This window comes from Sciurus carolinensis, chromosome 8 (assembly GCF_902686445.1).
Source record: "Sciurus carolinensis chromosome 8, mSciCar1.2, whole genome shotgun sequence".
Lineage (NCBI taxonomy): Eukaryota > Metazoa > Chordata > Mammalia > Rodentia > Sciuridae > Sciurus > Sciurus carolinensis.
Genome location: NC_062220.1, coordinates 5362890 through 5380851, shown reverse-complemented (window position 1 = coordinate 5380851; position 17962 = coordinate 5362890). Strand labels below are relative to the sequence as shown.

The 17962-nt window shown below is 46.3% G+C and overlaps 2 protein-coding genes across 6 annotated transcripts in view; both read left to right on the top strand.

The window, feature by feature from the left end:
- The window catches only part of Galntl5 (polypeptide N-acetylgalactosaminyltransferase like 5), a 33537-nt gene extending 23475 nt beyond the window's left edge, over positions 1–10062 (top strand). Inside the window, exons 5-8 of the mRNA XM_047560684.1 lie at positions 1830–2079; positions 4496–4613; positions 7627–7779; positions 9907–10062. Of these exons, the coding sequence (XP_047416640.1) occupies positions 1830–2079; positions 4496–4613; positions 7627–7779; positions 9907–10062 (677 nt within the window). The remainder of the gene's footprint in view (positions 1–1829; positions 2080–4495; positions 4614–7626; positions 7780–9906) is intronic.
- Positions 10063–15748: 5686 nt separating this feature from the next.
- The window catches only part of Galnt11 (polypeptide N-acetylgalactosaminyltransferase 11), a 44701-nt gene continuing 42487 nt past the window's right edge, over positions 15749–17962 (top strand). For 3 of the 5 annotated variants that reach the window (XM_047559987.1, XM_047559988.1, XM_047559986.1), the window contains exon 1: positions 15749–15903. The gene's annotated coding sequence lies outside the window, so the exon portion shown is untranslated. The remainder of the gene's footprint in view (positions 15904–17962) is intronic. The other 2 variants (XM_047559985.1, XM_047559984.1) reach the window with 1 other exon arrangement.

The following is a 17962-nucleotide window of genomic DNA, read 5'->3' as shown; positions in this document are numbered from 1 at the left end:
TCTCTATCATCCTCACTCCAGTTTCTTTTCCTTTTTCTTTTTTTAATAACTTTTATTTATTTATTCATTTATTTATGTTCTGCTGAGGGAACCCAGTGCCTCACACGTGCTAGGCAAGTGCTCTACCACTGAGCCACAACCCCAGCCCCCAGTTTCTTTTTCTTCATAATATTTGTTGCTATCTGTTCATCTGTCCATTTGTCTGGGTCAGTTTGCTGTCCCACAGACTCCAGGAGCTGAGAACCGTTCTGAAGAACTATGATCTGAAATGCAGGTAGCTAACTCCACCGAGGAGGATGAGGGGGTTTGCAGGGGTTTTGCAAAGTGAAGAAGTGAGAAAAGGAATGTTGCCATCAGATGGATTGTGATACACCTAGAGGAAAGGCTTATGGTTTTGTTTCCCCACCCCGCCCTGCATGACCACCCTTGGGAGCAGAAACTTTGTGGTTTGGAAGAAGCCGTGGGTAACAAGGAAATGCTAGTGACCAAATGCCACGGGTCCGCACTGTGGTGAGTGCAAGTCAGAAAGCATCACTTCCCCAAGCAAATGAGGCGAGGGAATTGTATCCATACTGCAGTGACTAGTGTGCAGCGCAAGCAGGACAACTGCCACACACATGCAGTTCAAGAACGTGCTGCTTCACACATGGCTTGTTTAAAATCGGCAGATGGGAATACCTCTGGGTGGTGAATTTAGCATTTTATTGAGATTATAATGAGCAAGGTCCATTCTAGGTCACCTAGAACAACAGCCAGGCAATTTGGCTGGTTTAAATAGGTTCCTTGTGATTTTCTCTAGAGGCCCTTATCTGAGGGACAACTGGAAGGAATGTTAACAGTAAGCACCTTCTTCCCAAAAGCACAGTGTTTGACCGTAGTGGCTGACTTTGCCTCCGAATGTTGACTTGATGCATATAGGAGAGGGAGGAACTTTATGTCTTCAACAGGTCTGAGGAAGCAGTGGCTTCCACAAAGACGGGCTTTACCCAAAACAAGATTGTAAGAGAATTTGGTGAAAAATTAATGTGGAAAATTTTACATCGATTGAGGGGTCTGTGGAAAGAAAGACGTTCTCAGTTCCTGCAATCTATGGGCAACTGGACAGCAAACTGACACAGACAAATGGACAGATGGACAGATAGCAATAAATATTATGAAGAAAAAGAAACTGGGGGCTGAGGTTGTGGCTCAGTGGAAGAAAAACCTGGGGAAATAAATAGCTGAAATTTGAAGTCCCTCCTGATTGGAACCCATAAAATGTACATTCTTGGCTTTGGCCTGGCTCCTCCCATGTCTTCTAAGCAGAACTTTAAAGCTTAACTTCAGGCTGGGGATGTGGCTCAGCAGCGAAGCTCTGGCCTAGGATATATCAGGCTCTGGGTTCCATCCCTGGCACCACAATAAATAACACTGGATGTGAGGCTCTAAGTTAAAACAACAAAACTTGACCTCAGAGTGAAAGTATTATGCATCTTTGCATCCCAAACCCCAAACTGGAGGCTGAGAAAGTATCCTCTCAGAAAGAATTTGCTAAATGAAATTGGTCAGTGAAGGCCAAGCTAACATGACTTTGAATAATTGAAGCCCAGTTGGTTCCACCTGCTTCCTCAGGATTTTCCCCAGCATGGTCTCTAACCCAGTTTGCCACTTCTTCTGAATATCGATGGCACATGGTGTCCTGCCTGTTTGGACACGATGAAGCATGTGTTTTCTGTGACCAGGACAAACACGTGGGAAGGTTCGGCAGGGCCTCTCTGCATCCTGCCTGGGTTTGGGTTGTCTCGACTCGTGCCCTGTGGACTAGTGCTGGTCTCTTCTTGCCTCCCCAGGGGACGTGCTGGTGTTCTTGGACAGCCACTGCGAGGTGAACAGAGGCTGGCTGAAGCCCCTGCTGCAGGCCATCTCCAAGGACCCCAAGATGGTGGTGTGTCCTTTGATTGATGTCATCGATGAGATGACCTTTGAATATGAGGCCTCTCCTCTTGTAAGGGGCATTTTTGACTGGAACCTGGTATTTAAATGGGGTAAAATTTTCTCTTATGAGATGGAAGGACCAGAAGGACCAAGTAAACCAATCCGGTGAGATTTCTTCTGGTTATGGGGAAATGGTATATGTATATTGAGATCTGAAAAAGAATCTTTCCAACATTTGCTGAATTTCGGAGCCTTGTGAAGTTATAGGTTTTGCTTCATTGCTTGTTTCTTAAATGCTTTAGTGCCAGAATTTGATAGATGTTAAGTTTCTATAATTGAAAATGCGAATCCCTGTTTGAAAAACCACTGTGGTTAGAAAGTATGCCTCTGATTCCTGAGTCCCATCTTTAGAACCTGGACTTAGTCCTCAGGAGCAACTTGTATGCTGATCCAGGAAGAAAAGGCCAAGTTAGCCCAGAGGAAAATACATGTATAAAATATTTATCTAAGTGTTTCCATATTGATTTCATTGGCTGAAACGAGCATGATTTTCCTACCTTGTTTGCCTTGGAAAGTGTTTTTAAAATGTAAGAGCAGCTGAATTTGCTATTAACTCTCATTTCATTGTTTTGAATGCTGGGACTTACGGCTGCATTTACAAGGCCACTCCTGAAGAGCTTCCTCACTGACGTCTTGGTGCTAGACTCATCCCTCTTCACAAATCACATGAAGCTTCCAACACTGTAACCTGGCAGGTTCTTGACCTGCACCTCTCTTCTGACTCAGCTATAGCAAGTCACAAGCCTCTTTTCACCTGATTCCTTCCCTGTAACACCTGGAGACTAGCCCTTCATGGGTTTGTTAGGAGACGTACACATATAGACAAAGTTGGCTATGCGACACTCATTGGCTATGGTCTCTGCCTTGGTGTCTCTCAGGCCTCTCGTCTCTGACTGCTGGACACAGTATCCTCTCCTGGACCACGCAGAGTCTTCCTGGCAGGCTGTCTGCTCTGCTTCTTGGGCACCATTCAGACCGCAGGTCTTTTCCTTTCTCCTTTCACCGCTCAGAACTTTCTTCTTTCTCGTGTGTCCTGGATTTTCTGATCTATGCACTCACTTCTCTTGCCTGCACCTCAGTGACTGAGCCCACTTTACTTCTGCCACAAGCCCTGCACATCTCATGCAGAACCAACCCCACCCTCTCTCCTCTTTGTTCTTCTGTGTGAGCTGATGTATTCTGCCACAAACGTAAGAGATGTGCGCCAACCCTAACCACACACTGACACCCACCCCTCATGCTGCTCTGCAGTGCCTAGTCACTCATTTCCCCCAATGGCTAGGAAACAATCTTGATTTCTTCCCTTAGTCCACCTAGCTGCCCCAACCTGAACACCCTACCTTTGATAAGCAACCTTACCTCTGACTTCAAGGTGAAATCAAGACAAAAGAATTGAAAGGAGCCAAGTGCAGTGGTGCACAGCTGTAACCACAGTGACTTGGGAGGCTGAGGCAGGAGGATGGCAAGTTTGAGGCCAGCCTCACCAATCTAGTCAGGCCCTGTCTCAAGAGTGCTAGTGAGGGTGTGGAGAAAAGAAAAGCTTTATACACACTTGATGGGAATATAGGTCATGTAAAACAGTATGGCAATTCCTCAAAAATAGAGCTACTCATGACCCAGCGATTCCTCTAATGGCTATATACCCAAAGGAAATCAAATGGGTACATTGAAGAGATATCTGCACTCCCAGGTTTATTGCGGCACTACTCACAACAGCCAACAATCAAGCTCTAGGTGGTCATTGACGGATGGATGGATGAAGATGATGTGGTATAGAAACACAATGGAATATTATTCAGTCATAAAAAGGTGAACTACTGTCATTTGCAACCATGTGGATGGACCTAGAGGACAATGTACCAAGGGAAATGAGTTAGATGCAGAAAGACAAGTGCCACAGGACCTCACTCATGGGTGGGATCTAAAACAGCAGATCTCAAGGAAGTAGAGTCCAACAGTGGTCCCCAGAAGCTGGTGAGGGAGGGGGGAAGGTGGGAGGAGGAAGGGTCAGCCAACCAGGTGAAGCTGCAGTCAGGAGGAATAAGTTTGGGAGTTCCATTGCAGGGCAAGGTGGGGACTGCAGTCAAGAATCAAGTAAAGTATGTTCCACAAGAGCCAGAAGAAGGAATCTCAAATGTCTTGTCATGAAGTACGGATGCCCACTGTGGTCATGGACATGCTCACTGCCCTGAACGAACACTGCACAACTCATGTGTGTATCAAAACACTCCGTTGTGCCCAATAAATGTGGATGGTTGCTATAGCTCAACTAAAAACACACATGGGAAGAATATCTTGCTCATGTGATTTGGAGAGAGCTCCGTAAACGTCATTTCCTACTTTTAAGTAGCTGTAGTTTTAGCTTAGTGCTTTTACACACTTAGCTCTATGTTAATTTTAGTATTGCTATGGTTGTTTTCTAGTTTCTAACTGTAAGTAACACTAACATTCAATATAATTTTTAGGAAAACTCATGATTACTGTCCGTGGATTTGGGTTCAGCTTTATTTCTCCTTCCCAGGTCACCTGCCATGGCTGGAGGGATTTTCGCTATAAATAGGCATTTTTTTTACGAAATTGGACAATACGACAAGGGCATGGATTTTATGGGAGGAGAAAATGTGGAGATTTCACTAAGGGTAATCAGACTTTTTTTTTAAAAAAAACAGTTACCTTTTTACATAGAAAGTAAAATTTGACTTTTAGTCATGTAAAATGATGTGGTAATTATGCCCAATTTTCCTCCCTGAGCATCCAGGAGAACCCCAGTGTCACATACAGAGGACGACGTATGGGGCTCCTTACAAAAACGGAAAACATTCGATATTAAATTCTCTCACCATTTTGTTATTTTGAATGTATAGTTTAGCAAGAGAATATACTTTTAATCTGCAGGTTCTCTTTCTATTGTCTTGGTAGCTGTGTTCTTTTTCCAATTTTTTTTCTGTTTTGGTTTATATCTCATCCCCCTTTTCCTTCCTTCTTTTGGCTGGTTATTTCATTTATTTTTTCCCTTCTTTTAAGCACAGACTTCTTTCCTGATGCCTCAGGTTGCTCACTGTGCACCTAGGAATCTGCACGGTGATTCCTTCTGCTCGCTGTTTCCATTGCTTCTCCCCCACCTCCTCCCCTGGCTGGTCCAGGCAGGATTTTATAACACCCAAACCTTTGGCACCTTTTATTCTGTTTGGGTAAATATTATCATAGTACTACATTGCTCTCTGGGAATACTGTAGAAGGAATTTCCCCTTTCAGCAGCTAATAATGTAGAAGCTCATCCCAGGTCTCAGAATAGAATCATTTTTGTGAATGACACACGCATACTTGAAATGTAAGAGTATTCCACTCCCCACAGATAGCAAAGGGCAGCTAAGATGCTGCTCAGAGGTGTTCATTGTCCCTGCCTGCAACCGCTCCGTTCCTATTGCCCCTTCATATCTTTAAGCATGCATGAGGGGTCTCTTGTCATAAACACGTAAATTAGCAAACAGTTACAGCACTCAACGATGCCAGCTGCCCCGCCCCTGTCTGTCCTCAGGATCACCTGTGCACCAGCACGTGCATCTTCACCCCTCAATTGCTCTTCATCCTAGTCAGATGACATCCTGTGATGTTCCAGGAACTGTCACTGGTCCCTGATGGATCGCTTTGGTCTTCCATCTACTGGAGGTCACAGTAGCATGGACCCCAGAGACCAGTCTTCTTCGCCTTACTGGATTTCAGAGTCACAGTCCAGATCCCTCCTCTGTTCAGTTATTCTCAGTTTCCTTCACAGGAACTTCTGCTGCTGCTTGTAAGCAGGTGTCCTGAGGTTTCTGTCCTGGCCAGACTTCTCCCCCAGGTATCCCTTGAGACTTGGCTGGCATTCAGCCACTCTGCACCTGGTGGTCAACACAGTGCACTCTCTCTTCATCTGCTGTGAAAGAACCTCTACTTTGAGCCAACTGAGCACCTCCCGTCCATAGCCCAACCTTGAGGCCAGGTGCTCTGGCCCCTGCCACAGTCCAATAACGAAAGGCCAGCATGTGGCTGGCTGTGCTGGGCTCTGGTTTCTGGGTCTGAGAGGTCTGATCATTGTTCTGGTAATCGCAGGGGTTCATGTATGTTCTTGTTCTACTGAATGGCTGGACTTCAGAAATCAAGCCAAACCACACAGCAGAGCCACCTGGGCCTTCATTTCCCCAGCTGAGGCATGTCAAAAGACAAGCCCAGCATCAGTGTGTCTGGAAGATGGCCTGTCCAGAGGTGAGGGAGGGGAGTGAGCCAGTGTTTACTGAAAGAAATTTCCAAGTTTCTAGAATGAACAGTTAAGTGGACAGAGAAATAAACAAATAAATAAAGCTGGTGCTAGCAGAAAAATGGCTGTATTGTGTATCAGTTGTTTTGTTGTATAACAACTATTGCAAAGCACAGTGGCTTAAAACAGCAACCGATTGTTTTTTCCCTCCTAGCTCATCTGCTAACATGGTTCTGGTGTTAGCCAGATGGTTGGTTTCTGTTGGTGTTGCTTCTACCTTTGTGGTTACCTGGAGGCTCAGCCAGTGCTGGGTCAGCTGCGGTGGCTGCAGTTCTTTGCTGGGATTTGGCTCAGTTGATCTGGTGTGTCCAGTGATTTGCATTTCTACCAAGTTCCCAGCGATGCTGATACTGGTGACCTGAGGACCATGGAGTCACTAAACTCCAGTCAGCAGAATTGCCACGGCAAATATACTGTAGATGTGCAAACAGTGGCACAAAAATTATATCATAAACATGTTGTGGTCTTTTATAACAATAAAAATTGGAAACCACCAAAATGTTCAAAAAATAAAAGCCTTTTCAAATAATTTTGTATAACATCAAATGAAAAAAGCCAGTTATCTTCATGATGGGTGTGTTTGTGTCAGTACATGTCCTGGGTTATGGTTTTGTTTTTGTTTCTGTTTTTGTTGTTGACCGGGTGTGAACCCAGGGATGCTTAACTACTAAGCCACTGCCATCCCCACTCCCGCATTTTTTTCTGTTTTAGTTTTGAGACAGGGCCTCCATAACTTGCTGAGGCTAACTTTGGATCTGTGATCCTCCTGCCTCAGCCTCCCAAGCTCCTGGGATTAAAGGCGTGTACCACCACACCTGGCTCAGTCATGGTGACTAGCTCAGAACGCTAGGATGAGAAGTGAATTTTGTTTTCTTATGTGTACTTTCTATATTCATCAATTTTCAAAGACTTTATCTTACTTTCAAGTAGTGAAGTTATTAAAAATGAGTGTCCTAGGTTTTAAATACAAAAGGGATGGATCATTAACTTCTCATCAGAACTGGCATTTCTCTCGTCTCTTGCTTGCATCTGGCAATATTCAGTATGAGAAAGGAGAGCTGCTTGGTGTTCAGAGTGTTAGCTCTCAGGTCAGACTTCATAAATTTGAACACAGTGCTAGGCCACTTAACTGTTCCACATTGTTGTGCAAACTTCTTAACAATCCATATGTGAGTTTCGTCACCTATAAAGTGGGTATAACTGGAGTATCTTCACTGTAAGACTGTTGAAAGAATTCAGTGACATAAGAAACAATAAACATTGTAACTTATGTTTGTAAAAAAAAAAAGTCCAGCAGTATGGTCTATTCCTAGCAAAAAATACCTTAATATTGTTCTTGTTTTTCTTTTCTCTAGATCTGGATGTGTGGAGGCCAACTGTATATAATTCCCTGCTCTCGAGTTGGACACGTCACTAGGAACCACAATGTAAACAGAAATCCTACAGTAGAGACAGCTATGATTCGTAATTCCCTCCGAGTGGTGCACGTCTGGCTGGATGAACACAAGGTCAGGAGCACCTGCTGAGCAGAGGGCACACCAGGGCCCCAGCAGGGCTTCTTGGGAAGATGCCTTCTGCAGCTCCCAGATCCAAGCGTTCTTTTCTCTATTTTCCATAGCTTAGCAGTGCCCCTTCAACCACTCATCCACCCATCTCCAGTCCTGTTCTCAGTTAATTCTAAGCTGCTAGATTTGCAACTCATGTTTAAAATTTTTAGTTTCCAGGGATACTAGAGTTTCTCAGAAGTAAATCAACCAACATATATATGAAATCTTTTGTTTTTCTCCTAGATCTATTTTTCCACGCAAGGAATTGTCCCCGACTCCAAAGAGAATAGCCTCTCCCTTGCTCCATCCTCAGGTGCAAGTTTTTAGATCTCCTTCCCCCACTACCGATTCCTCAAGTGCTCCATTTTCACTGGTCTGGGGACCTTGTGAGAACCTCTTTTCTTGCCAACAAAGATTTCTGTATCCAAGGGATGCTCCTCCATTTGTGCATTTCCTGAAGGGGTAGGCCCCTTGCCGGGACCTTGACACCATACCAAACAAGTAAGGACAGGAGTTCCAACGAGACCTCATTTCCGTTAGATAAACAGAAATGTGTAAGAGTCTCTCCATGGCAGTGCACGGCCTAGGTCTGCATCTTATGTCTCTGTGATTCCAAGTTTTTAAGTTATGAAAATAAAAACACTAGATTTCTTTTGTAATCAGAGAACTATCAATCAAAATCAATGAGATATTTTAACACTTAGATTGGAAAAACATAAAGCCTGACAGGACCAAGTGTTGTTCATGGAGGATTTCCCAGGGCTGCAGGTGGGAGTGTTAATGCATGACTTAATGCATTTTAAATCCTAATGGATGTGCCCAAACTGTCCTCAATGTCTATGCTGTCTTCTACATTGTTATCAAATGTATATGAAAGTAACTGTCTCTCAATTGGTCATAATTAGGCTGTATAGTATGATAGGTTAAAAATGATGTCCCATTGTGTAAAATTGCATTCACTTAGTTATGAAACATCCGGAGGTTATTTTCACATTTGTTGATTGTTTTTCCCCTTGTGAACTTGGGTCATAGACATGGGCAGCTGGATTGACTTGACTTGGCTTACCAGTTGAATTGACAGCAATTACTAAAATGTCATAAAAGATATACTGCCAAAAGCGAATTTAAAAGCACACACTGTTCGGTATAAAATTAGCAGATTGTATGACACAGCATGTTAGGAAACTTAATGAGTGACAGGTTCCAAGAGAGGGCCCTGATGGGGAGATGCTGCCTAAGGTCATCCAGGCCTTCCCTCCCTCCAAAATGATGACACCTCCCCTACTCTCAGGTCCGTCCCCTGCACCAGTTCACCCTGGGGAACTAGGTTGCAGAATGTGATGGCCAAGGACTTGATCACCATTGGATCACCAGGGGCAGGCACCTTGCACACTGACATGGATGAATGGAACCCTCTCAATACTAGTACCGGGTGTCAGTGTCACATAACGCAGGGGTTCTGCTTTTGAGGCTTGGGTCTACTTAGAATGCCTCTCTCAACGTGGAACTGATGGTTTCCATTAAGCATTCACCCTAAAATACGAAACTCTGACCAAGTGTGGTAATGAGGACCAAACAGACATGACATGTGTTATTATGTGCCAGCCTTCCTCTCCCAGGGGTTCTGCACGTACAGAGCTCTGGGTCCTTGCAACAACCTTATGGAGGTACGAGAAACTCGCCCAAGATCACAGGTAATTAATGGCAGAGTAGGACTGAAACCCAGGCTGTCTCCCCACAGAGTTCATTCCCCCTTAAGTACCACACCATCTCCATTCTGAAAAGATAGAGGTATGCTTTGGGACCAGGAAGTGAGGGGTTTTGTCCTTGAAGGAGAAAGGGACACTGCAGTAGGCAGCTGGGATCTTTGGCTCCTGAGAAGCAGGCTGTCTTCCTGGATCCTGTGCCAGGGCACATCCCAAGCCTCTGAGCTGGTGAGTGAATCTAAGGTCCCATGCTGTATCTCAAGAAGGTTGGTTGGTTGGTTTACTGGTTTATTTCAGATGTTGAAAATATGCTGCTGGATTTGATATGCTGATTACCAAAGATTTGTTTGGCTTAATAAAATGACTCTTTTTGTTTACTTAGGAGCGGTATTTTCACCGGAGACCTGCTTTGAAATTCAGGGCCTATGGAAACGTTAGTGAACGTGTGAAATTGAGAAAACAATTGAAGTGCAAGTCATTCCAGTGGTATTTGGATAACATCTTCCCAGACTTGGAGGTATCTGTGAACTTTTGGTGAAAGAAAAACCAATCATTTTCCTTAACTAAGGGTTAAAAAGACCCCTAGTCTTTCCACATAGTGGCATCGGAGGACACGCCTGGAACCTCGTGGAATCGTGTAACACGGAATAAGACACATAGCCGGAGTTGCCTCCATCAAGTGCTATTACCTGCCCCCGACTTTTTTTGTACCAGGGATTGAACCCAGGGGTGCTTAAAAACTGAGCCACATCCCCAGCCCTTTTTGTGTTTGATTTAGAGACAGGGTCTTGCTAAGTTGCTTAAGGCCTTGCTAGGTTGCTGAGGCTGACTTTGACTTGTGATCCTCTTGCCTCAGCCTCCCACGCCGTTGGGATCACAGGTGTGCACCACCGTGCCTGGTGGTTTTCCCCTTTCAATGACAATTCCTAAGCCTTCCTTGCTCATCTGGAGCTGAGTTTTTTAGGCTGCCAAATCTTGAGCATTAGCAGTGTAAGCTGTCAAAGAGTTAGGACTCCATCCTACCTTGCTGAGGTAAAGCGCACTGTTGGCAACTGTTCGGCACTCACTTGGTCCTGGTGCCTCCGAGGAACTTCTCTGCTTTTGGAGCCTTTGACAACCCAATTTCTACTCCAAACAGATGAGCTGACCTGCCTACCTCAGGAAGATATTGACACAGAGCTGTGCCTGTCCATAGTGACTTTGGCTTAGTTGGGCCAAGCTCCTTCCTTTGCCTCCAGTGTAGGTTCTGGGGCTGACAGCTTGGTTGGGTTCCTGTGCTTCTGATGTCCAGTTCACTTGCCTGGGCATCTCAGTTTAGTTCTCCAAGCTGGCTTCCCTGCTTGTTCCTGTTGGCACTTCTGTCCTTTGAGATACTCCTCTTTGCTTGAGTTTGCTTTTTCATGTCTGTGCCCATCTGTGGCTCTGCCCACAGGTCTCCTGACACTTCTCACACTGGGTGTCCTTTGGTGACCCTTTGTACCACCTGACTTGACCCTGAGCTGGGGTTGGAGAGAAGAAAGAAGCTGGTGGCCTCTCTGTGTGAACCCCCTGCCCCTAATGCCTAAAGTTCCTTGGGGTCCCAGGAATTGCTATGAGGTTCACCATGGTGATAGTGACAGGAAGGGGAAAGAGATTTGACTGACAAAGACAATAAAGAGAGAAAATGAGACTAGGAACACATGGAAAGAGGGAAACAAGGAGTGGGGTAGATTTCTGATAGTACTCCAAACATAGCATATGCCGGGGAAGCTGTAGGAACCACCACAAAGGAAACAACTTGACTCATGTATCATAGCCATGTGGTCAGTGGACCAGGAAGGCTTCTAGGTGTCCGGACACCACAGGGAGCATGGCAGACAAACACCCCTGCCTCCTGGAACTTCTGTTCTTGAGACAATGTGTACATTACATAGCAAAGAACCAGTTTACAATCTCTCTATTACCTACCTATTTAGCAAAATAATATATATAAAAACCTTTTGCTAGAAAAACATGGAGAAAACTAAGGCTTATACATGACAGATGGCTAGGGAACTTGACTGAGCCTTTAAAGGGTTGACCTGGCAGCGCCAAAGTGCCACATTATGATTATATACTTTACCCACAGATTGCCCAATCTGCTTCTAGAAAATCATTAAAAATTGATTGCAATAAATCTATGGGTCTATTGAAATTAGGATAAAATACAAACTATTCTGTACCTGAAGGAAAAAAGAGAATTATATAGTATAAACATGGAGTACTGTCTTTAAGTAACAACTCGTCCCCCTATTTTTTATTTAATATTTGGTACCAGGATTAACCCAGGCGCGCTTCACCACTAAGCCACATCCCTAGCCCTTTTTTGTTTGTTTATATATATTTTTTAGTTGTAGGCAGACACAATACCTTTATTTTATTTTTATGTGGAGCTGAAGATTGAACCCAGTGCCTCACATGTGCCAGGCAAGCACTCCATCGAGTTACAACCCCAGATCCCCCAGCCCTTTTTTATATTTTATTTTGAGACAGGGTCTCACAAGTTGCTTAGGACCTCGCTAAGTTGCTGAGGCTGGCTTTGAACTTGCAATTCTCCTGCCTCAGCCTCCCAAGCCACTGGGATTACATGCGTGTGCCACCCGAACCTGTCCTAGTTTCAAAATTAGAGAAAAATGTTTTGGTAGTAATATCACCTTTGCCAAAAGAAAAAGACAACAATGTACACTTTCTCTTTTTAAAATCATGGACCTAATATTAACTTTTAGTTTTATAATATGATTTAGTTCAGGTACTAGATAACCCAAATAAGTCCTAGAAATAGTTCAGTAAGACTCTTAGATAATCTCTTCTTGAACATTGTTTTCAGTTGGCCCTGGAACAGTAAACAAATCAAAATCAACATCCAAGCATTTGCTGTTACTGAAAGGAAATTCTTACTTGTTTGTAGGTGATAATTTTGGATTTGTATGTATGGGACTTTTTTTTTTGTGTGTGGGGATTCTGGTGGTTGAACCCAGGGGTGCTCTGCCACTGAACTACATTCCCCAGTCCTTTTATTTATTTATTTTTTAAGTCTGGGCCTCACCAAGTTGCTAAGGCTTAGTTGTATGGAAATTTTAAAAATCTGACTTGTATTTTAGAGCTAATTGAGGAATATCTGCTAACCTACTCAAAGGTTTTCACAAAACAGTTTTTGGTATGACCAAATGCTCAAACAAGCCTTAAATTAATAAGCTCAAGAGTTTAGTAACTAAAGCATTCTTTGGGAATTGGTTCTAAAACACACTCATTTGAGGTCATAATTAATAAGAGCTAACCACAGCTTCTCCTGTGTTTCAGATCCTGTGGTAAGTACTCTGCATGGACTGTCTTTTTTTTTTTTTTTTTTTTTTGTGGTGCTGGGGATTGAACCCAGGGCCTTGGGCTTGTGAGGCAAGCACTCTACCAACTGAGCTATCTCTGCAGCCCAAGTTGGTTGGACTGTCTTATTTTACCTATACAACTTTACTACTTTATAAGTCCTATTATTCCTATTTCATAGATGAGAAAACTAAGATTAGATTTTTGCCCAGGGTGAAGATTGCCAGATTTAGCCAGTAAAAATACAAGATGCTTGGTTAAATTTGAATTCCAGATAAATAAAGAACAATATTTTAGCATAAGTATAGCTATAATTTGAATGTGCTTCCTCCAAAACTCATGTTGAAACTTCCTTGCTAGTGTAACAGTATTAAGAGGCGGGGCTTTGGGAAGGTGTAGGTCAGGGCAGAGCCCTGAGTGAGTGGAGTAAGTGCTCTTGCAGAAGGACTTGACCAAGGGTGTTCACCTGCTTGGCTCTTCGGACTCCTCCACCAGTCCCAGTGTTCCTCCCTCTGGAGGAAGCAGCATCCGAGGTACCGAGTGAGCCTGTTGGCCCTTTATTCTTGCACTTTCCAGCCTCTAGAACTGTGAGAAAACTAGTTTCTGTTAACTTTACCAAGCTGCAGGCTTTTTATTTTAGCAGTACAAATTCTAAAGATCTTCCCTGTCCCTGTACCTGCCATGACATTTGCAAGTCCTTGACAGAACATCTAAAGAAGGCAGACTTCTGGGTTCGGGTTTGGGTGTGGCTGGTTCACAGGAACTTAGACCTTCACCTATCTCTGGACAAACACTGCCTCCTTTCAGGATCTGGTCAGTCCTTGGGGGAATGCAGTAAGTGTCCTTGAGGGGAATGCCAGGTCACCCAAGTTGTTAGAATTGTGCTTTCTTTGTTCTAACTTATATTTAAGGATGCTAGCTGGTGATAAGACTTTGGAATCCCACTGGTAGAGAGGACACTCAGTCCCAGACTTCCCAGTTGCGACCCAGAAGAGCTGCCCAGGGACTCCCAGCTACATGACTTCAGGTGTTGGTGTTCCCCCTGATCTGGGTGATGTATTTTCTTCTCTTCCTCATGTGCCTTTCACTTGACTTTTGCTTCCTTATTATTACTACAATAAACACTATCTCATATAAACTGTCTTTTTTGTCTACTCCATCTGACCTGCCAAATTCAGCAGCTGCACACATATGTAACCCTTTAACAACAAAGACAGGTATATCCTAAATACTGCCTAGGACAAAGTATTCTTTACCTGAAATAGAAATTTCAGGTCATCCTATATTTCATTTGGCAACTGTATCCAGGGACAAAACAAAAACAAATAAAAACCACAGCAAATACTTTTCTAATCCTGGCCTCAAAGACTAGCTTAACCACAGTGATAGAAAGCATAGGACTTTATAATGGTGAAAAACCAGAGCTAACCCAAATCTTCAATTACTAGAAAATAATGGTTAATTATTAATTTGGTAGAATAGTATTTAAAGTAGCAGCTACAAGGAAAAATCCATTTCACACTCATCAGATTGGCAAGTATTTAAGTTTCTGAGAGAATCAAGGGTTGTGAGTAGGTGAAGCAACGGTCTTGCCGGATTCAAAATTTAATTTGCATATACACCACCTGAGGATCTGGGTAAACCAGTAGGTTTAGGGTGAAGCCTAAACCTCATCACTTTTAACAAGTGTTCAGGTCAGTTAATGTTGCTTATCATGGGGACTGAGCCCTGGGCTGGTTTGATATACTGTACTTTACGTGGACTGCACCCACTGGGGGAGACTGGGGACAGTGACCCCGTACACTCTGCAAGAGAATCCCTTTTCTGAAATAGCTGTTGCCTCCAGTCAAGGTGAACTGCTGTCCGAAGTCAAAGGTGTTCCACCTGGCATGGAGCAGGAGAAAAACGGCCACAAAAGGACTTGGGAGAGGGTCATCACCTGCTTACACAGCCGGTAATGGGAAAAGGAGTCCTCAGTACTACGGGGAGACCTGGATGGCACAAGTGGTACCCCACTTGCTGACGACCCTAGTGGGTATTTGGCACAGCCTGTTAATCCAGAGGAGTGGTTGGGTGGGGTTAGTGTCATTCTCAAGAAGCTCAGTGCTTTGGTTCAGATGCTGCTCTTTAATTTTTAATTTATAAGGGATGCAGATTTTCCTCCCTTTCCTACATGGTGTTCATGTGGAAGCAATGCGTTTTTAAAAATAATTTTAAGTTCTTGACCAAGTAGCATTTGTTTCAGAGGTGCAAAGTTAAGTATCAGTGTAATCTGGCATGACTGGCCAGAGGCACGATCCGCAACCCTCTGTGGAGGCGGCGGAGTTCCGACAGAGCTGCGCACTTTCGCACTGTCCCCGCCAGCAGGAGTCGTTCTCACAGCCGCTCTCCCTACATTTTGGCCTATGTCTCATCAGAACACCGAACAAAGTGTCCACCCGCCCCCTTGTACGGCGGTACTCTGGACGGAACCCAGGGCCTGCAGGCTGGGCAAGCGCTTTCCACCCTCTGGTTGCGCAGCCGGCCGGGCACCGGGGTCCTCCCGCCCAGCCTCCCCAGGGCCGCCCCGCGGAACACCTGCAACGTCTACCGGCACCTCCTCCGCCCCGTGTCGGCGCCTACGAACTGCGGGACGGGGCTCGCCGGCCACAGGCCCTCTGGGCTCCGCGCCGCCCCGCTGCCGCCTCTCTCCCGGCCCTCCTACGTTCGCGACGTCCTCGTCCTTCTCCCCGCTGGCTTTCACGCGCGAGAGAACACACGCGGTGCCGCCACGGAGACGGGCACCTACGCTCGGTGCGGACAAAAAGCCGCGGGTCGCGGCCCCGTGCGGTGACGTCAGGGCGGCGGGCGGTGACGTCAGGCGCCGCGCGGGGCGGGGCCACCGTAACGTGGCGCCGGCGGTCGCTCGGCCGAGGCTGCGGCGCGGGGACCGCACGATCCCGCGTCCGCCTCCGCGCGCCGCGGCCCTGGGCTGTGGCGGGAGGGAAGATGCCGCAGCCCGAGCGTCGGAAGGCCGCGGCCCTGGGCCGCGCGCGTCGCGGTGAGTAGCTGCGAGCGACGGCGCCCGGGCGGGCTCGGGGCGGCTCGGGCGGGCGCCGCTCCCCGCTCCCGGCGCGCGGCTCCGGGGCGAACGCTCCCCGGCTCGGCCTCGGCGGTGCGGCCCGCGCCCGCCCTCGGGTCGGGAGCAGCGCCGCTCGGGCGGCGGCCTGCTCTCACCACCGGAGAGAGCGCGCCTGGCCGTCCGCTCTCCGCAGCCGCGGCCCCAGAGCCGGCGCGCCGCGTGGCCCGCACCCGGCTCCGGCCGCAGGCTCCGCCCAGCCCCGGGCGGGCCGCCGAGCGCGCGCGGCGCCTGGCGGCTCGTGACCGTCCTCCCTGCCTTGGGCTCGGCCTGCGGCCGCCGGCCTTCCCGCCTCACGTGCTCGCGGAAAGTTCCGCTTGGGCCTGTCGTTGCTGTGGTCGGTGCGCACAGCACCGAGTCTGTGGTTTGGGCCGTTTAAGGGCCTCCTTCCGTGGCCATGTTGTGTCGCCGTCACCGCTTGCAAGACCTTTTCATCCTACAGACGAGCTGGGACCAGCAGCAGCGCCGCCCACTCCCCTTGGCCCTTTCTCCGAATTTGCCTCTCAGCACTCACACTCGGAGTTGTACTTCCCTCCTGCTTATTTCACGTCCTCCGGTTCATCGTGCGGTGACCGGTACCCTCCTGCAGTCCTTTTGTCTTGTACGTGTGAATCACGTTTGTCTGTCTGCTGGTCCCTCCGTGGACACTGGATTGCCCACCTTCTCGGCTCTTGCCTCTCGTGCCCCTGTGGACACGGGTGTGCCTGTGTCCGTCTGTCTGGAGTAGATGTCCAGGGCGGAATTCCTGGTCATGGGTCATTCTGGGCTTGACTTCCTGAGTAACTGACGAACGTCTCACGTTTTAGAGCTGCTGTCTTGAAGACCTTTCGAAGGGATCGCCAGGACTGATGGCCCCGCCGCAGCACTTGCTGGCTGGACCTCCGGATCTTGGCGCCACCTCCTGTTGTTTATTGTGCGCCCTCGGGATGTCCTCACGTGGTCCTCACGGGCTCTGGCCCCTTATGTAGTCCTTCAGTGTGCACGCCAGAGGTTCCAGGCTCGCTCCCTGCGCCCCTTTTGCGATCTTCATTACTTAGACCGCCCTCTCCTATTGTTTCCATGTAACTTAGGCCATAATTTTGACGTTTCTTTTCAACTTCTCTCTCAGGCCTGACTTTGAAGCTGAAGTTTACCGCAGTCTCCCTGGAATGTAACATGTCTAAAACAAAAGCTGTCTTCTGTTATCCTCCATCCCTGTTCTCTCTGTGCTGCCTATGAAGACTTGAAAGCCGGGTGTTTTGTTTCCCCTTAGGGCCTGTTTCCTGTTAGACTGAGCATCACACAGTTCTGCCTGTGATCATCCTTTCCCACTGGCTTACAGAACCTGACAATAATAGCCTTTTATTGGAATTTTTCTCACTGGACTTGCTGATTCCAAATGTTCCTCAACACTGTTCCTAGTGTTTCTTCCTAACATAGATTTGCTTAAAGACACCAGGTCGCTCTTTTATATGCAGAACAAGTTTATTTTGTGTCAGAGCCCCGCCTGTCTTCCCCTGGCCAATCACTCTTCCCAACCTGCTCCTGCCCCTGTGTTTTCATCTGTGTTCTTGTTGTAAGCTATCATTCTACTTGCTATTCTGTTTGGGGAACAGAAGAGAGATACATATTGAAGTTTCCCAAGATTTGAACTTTATGCTTAAAAGTAGTTTTGTATTTGGCCATTGAAATCTTAACCTTTAAAGCCGAATTGAAATCACAACTCCTAAAGAAATCTTCAAGTGTTTGAAACAAAATTAATTTCTCCTTCATTGTGTATACCTCACTTACATTTTTATTGTACATTTTAGAGTTTGCTTTAGGACGTGCCCAGATTTTCCCACCTGATTTATTATTTTTTAAGATTTTCTTTTTCCTTTGAGGAAAGAGACTACTGACCAAAAGGTATAATGGTTTCTAAGGCTCCTCTGGCAGTGTAAGTGTGCTTTTTAAAAGAACCCTGCAATTTATGATCTAATCATTTGTGGATATACCATTTAAG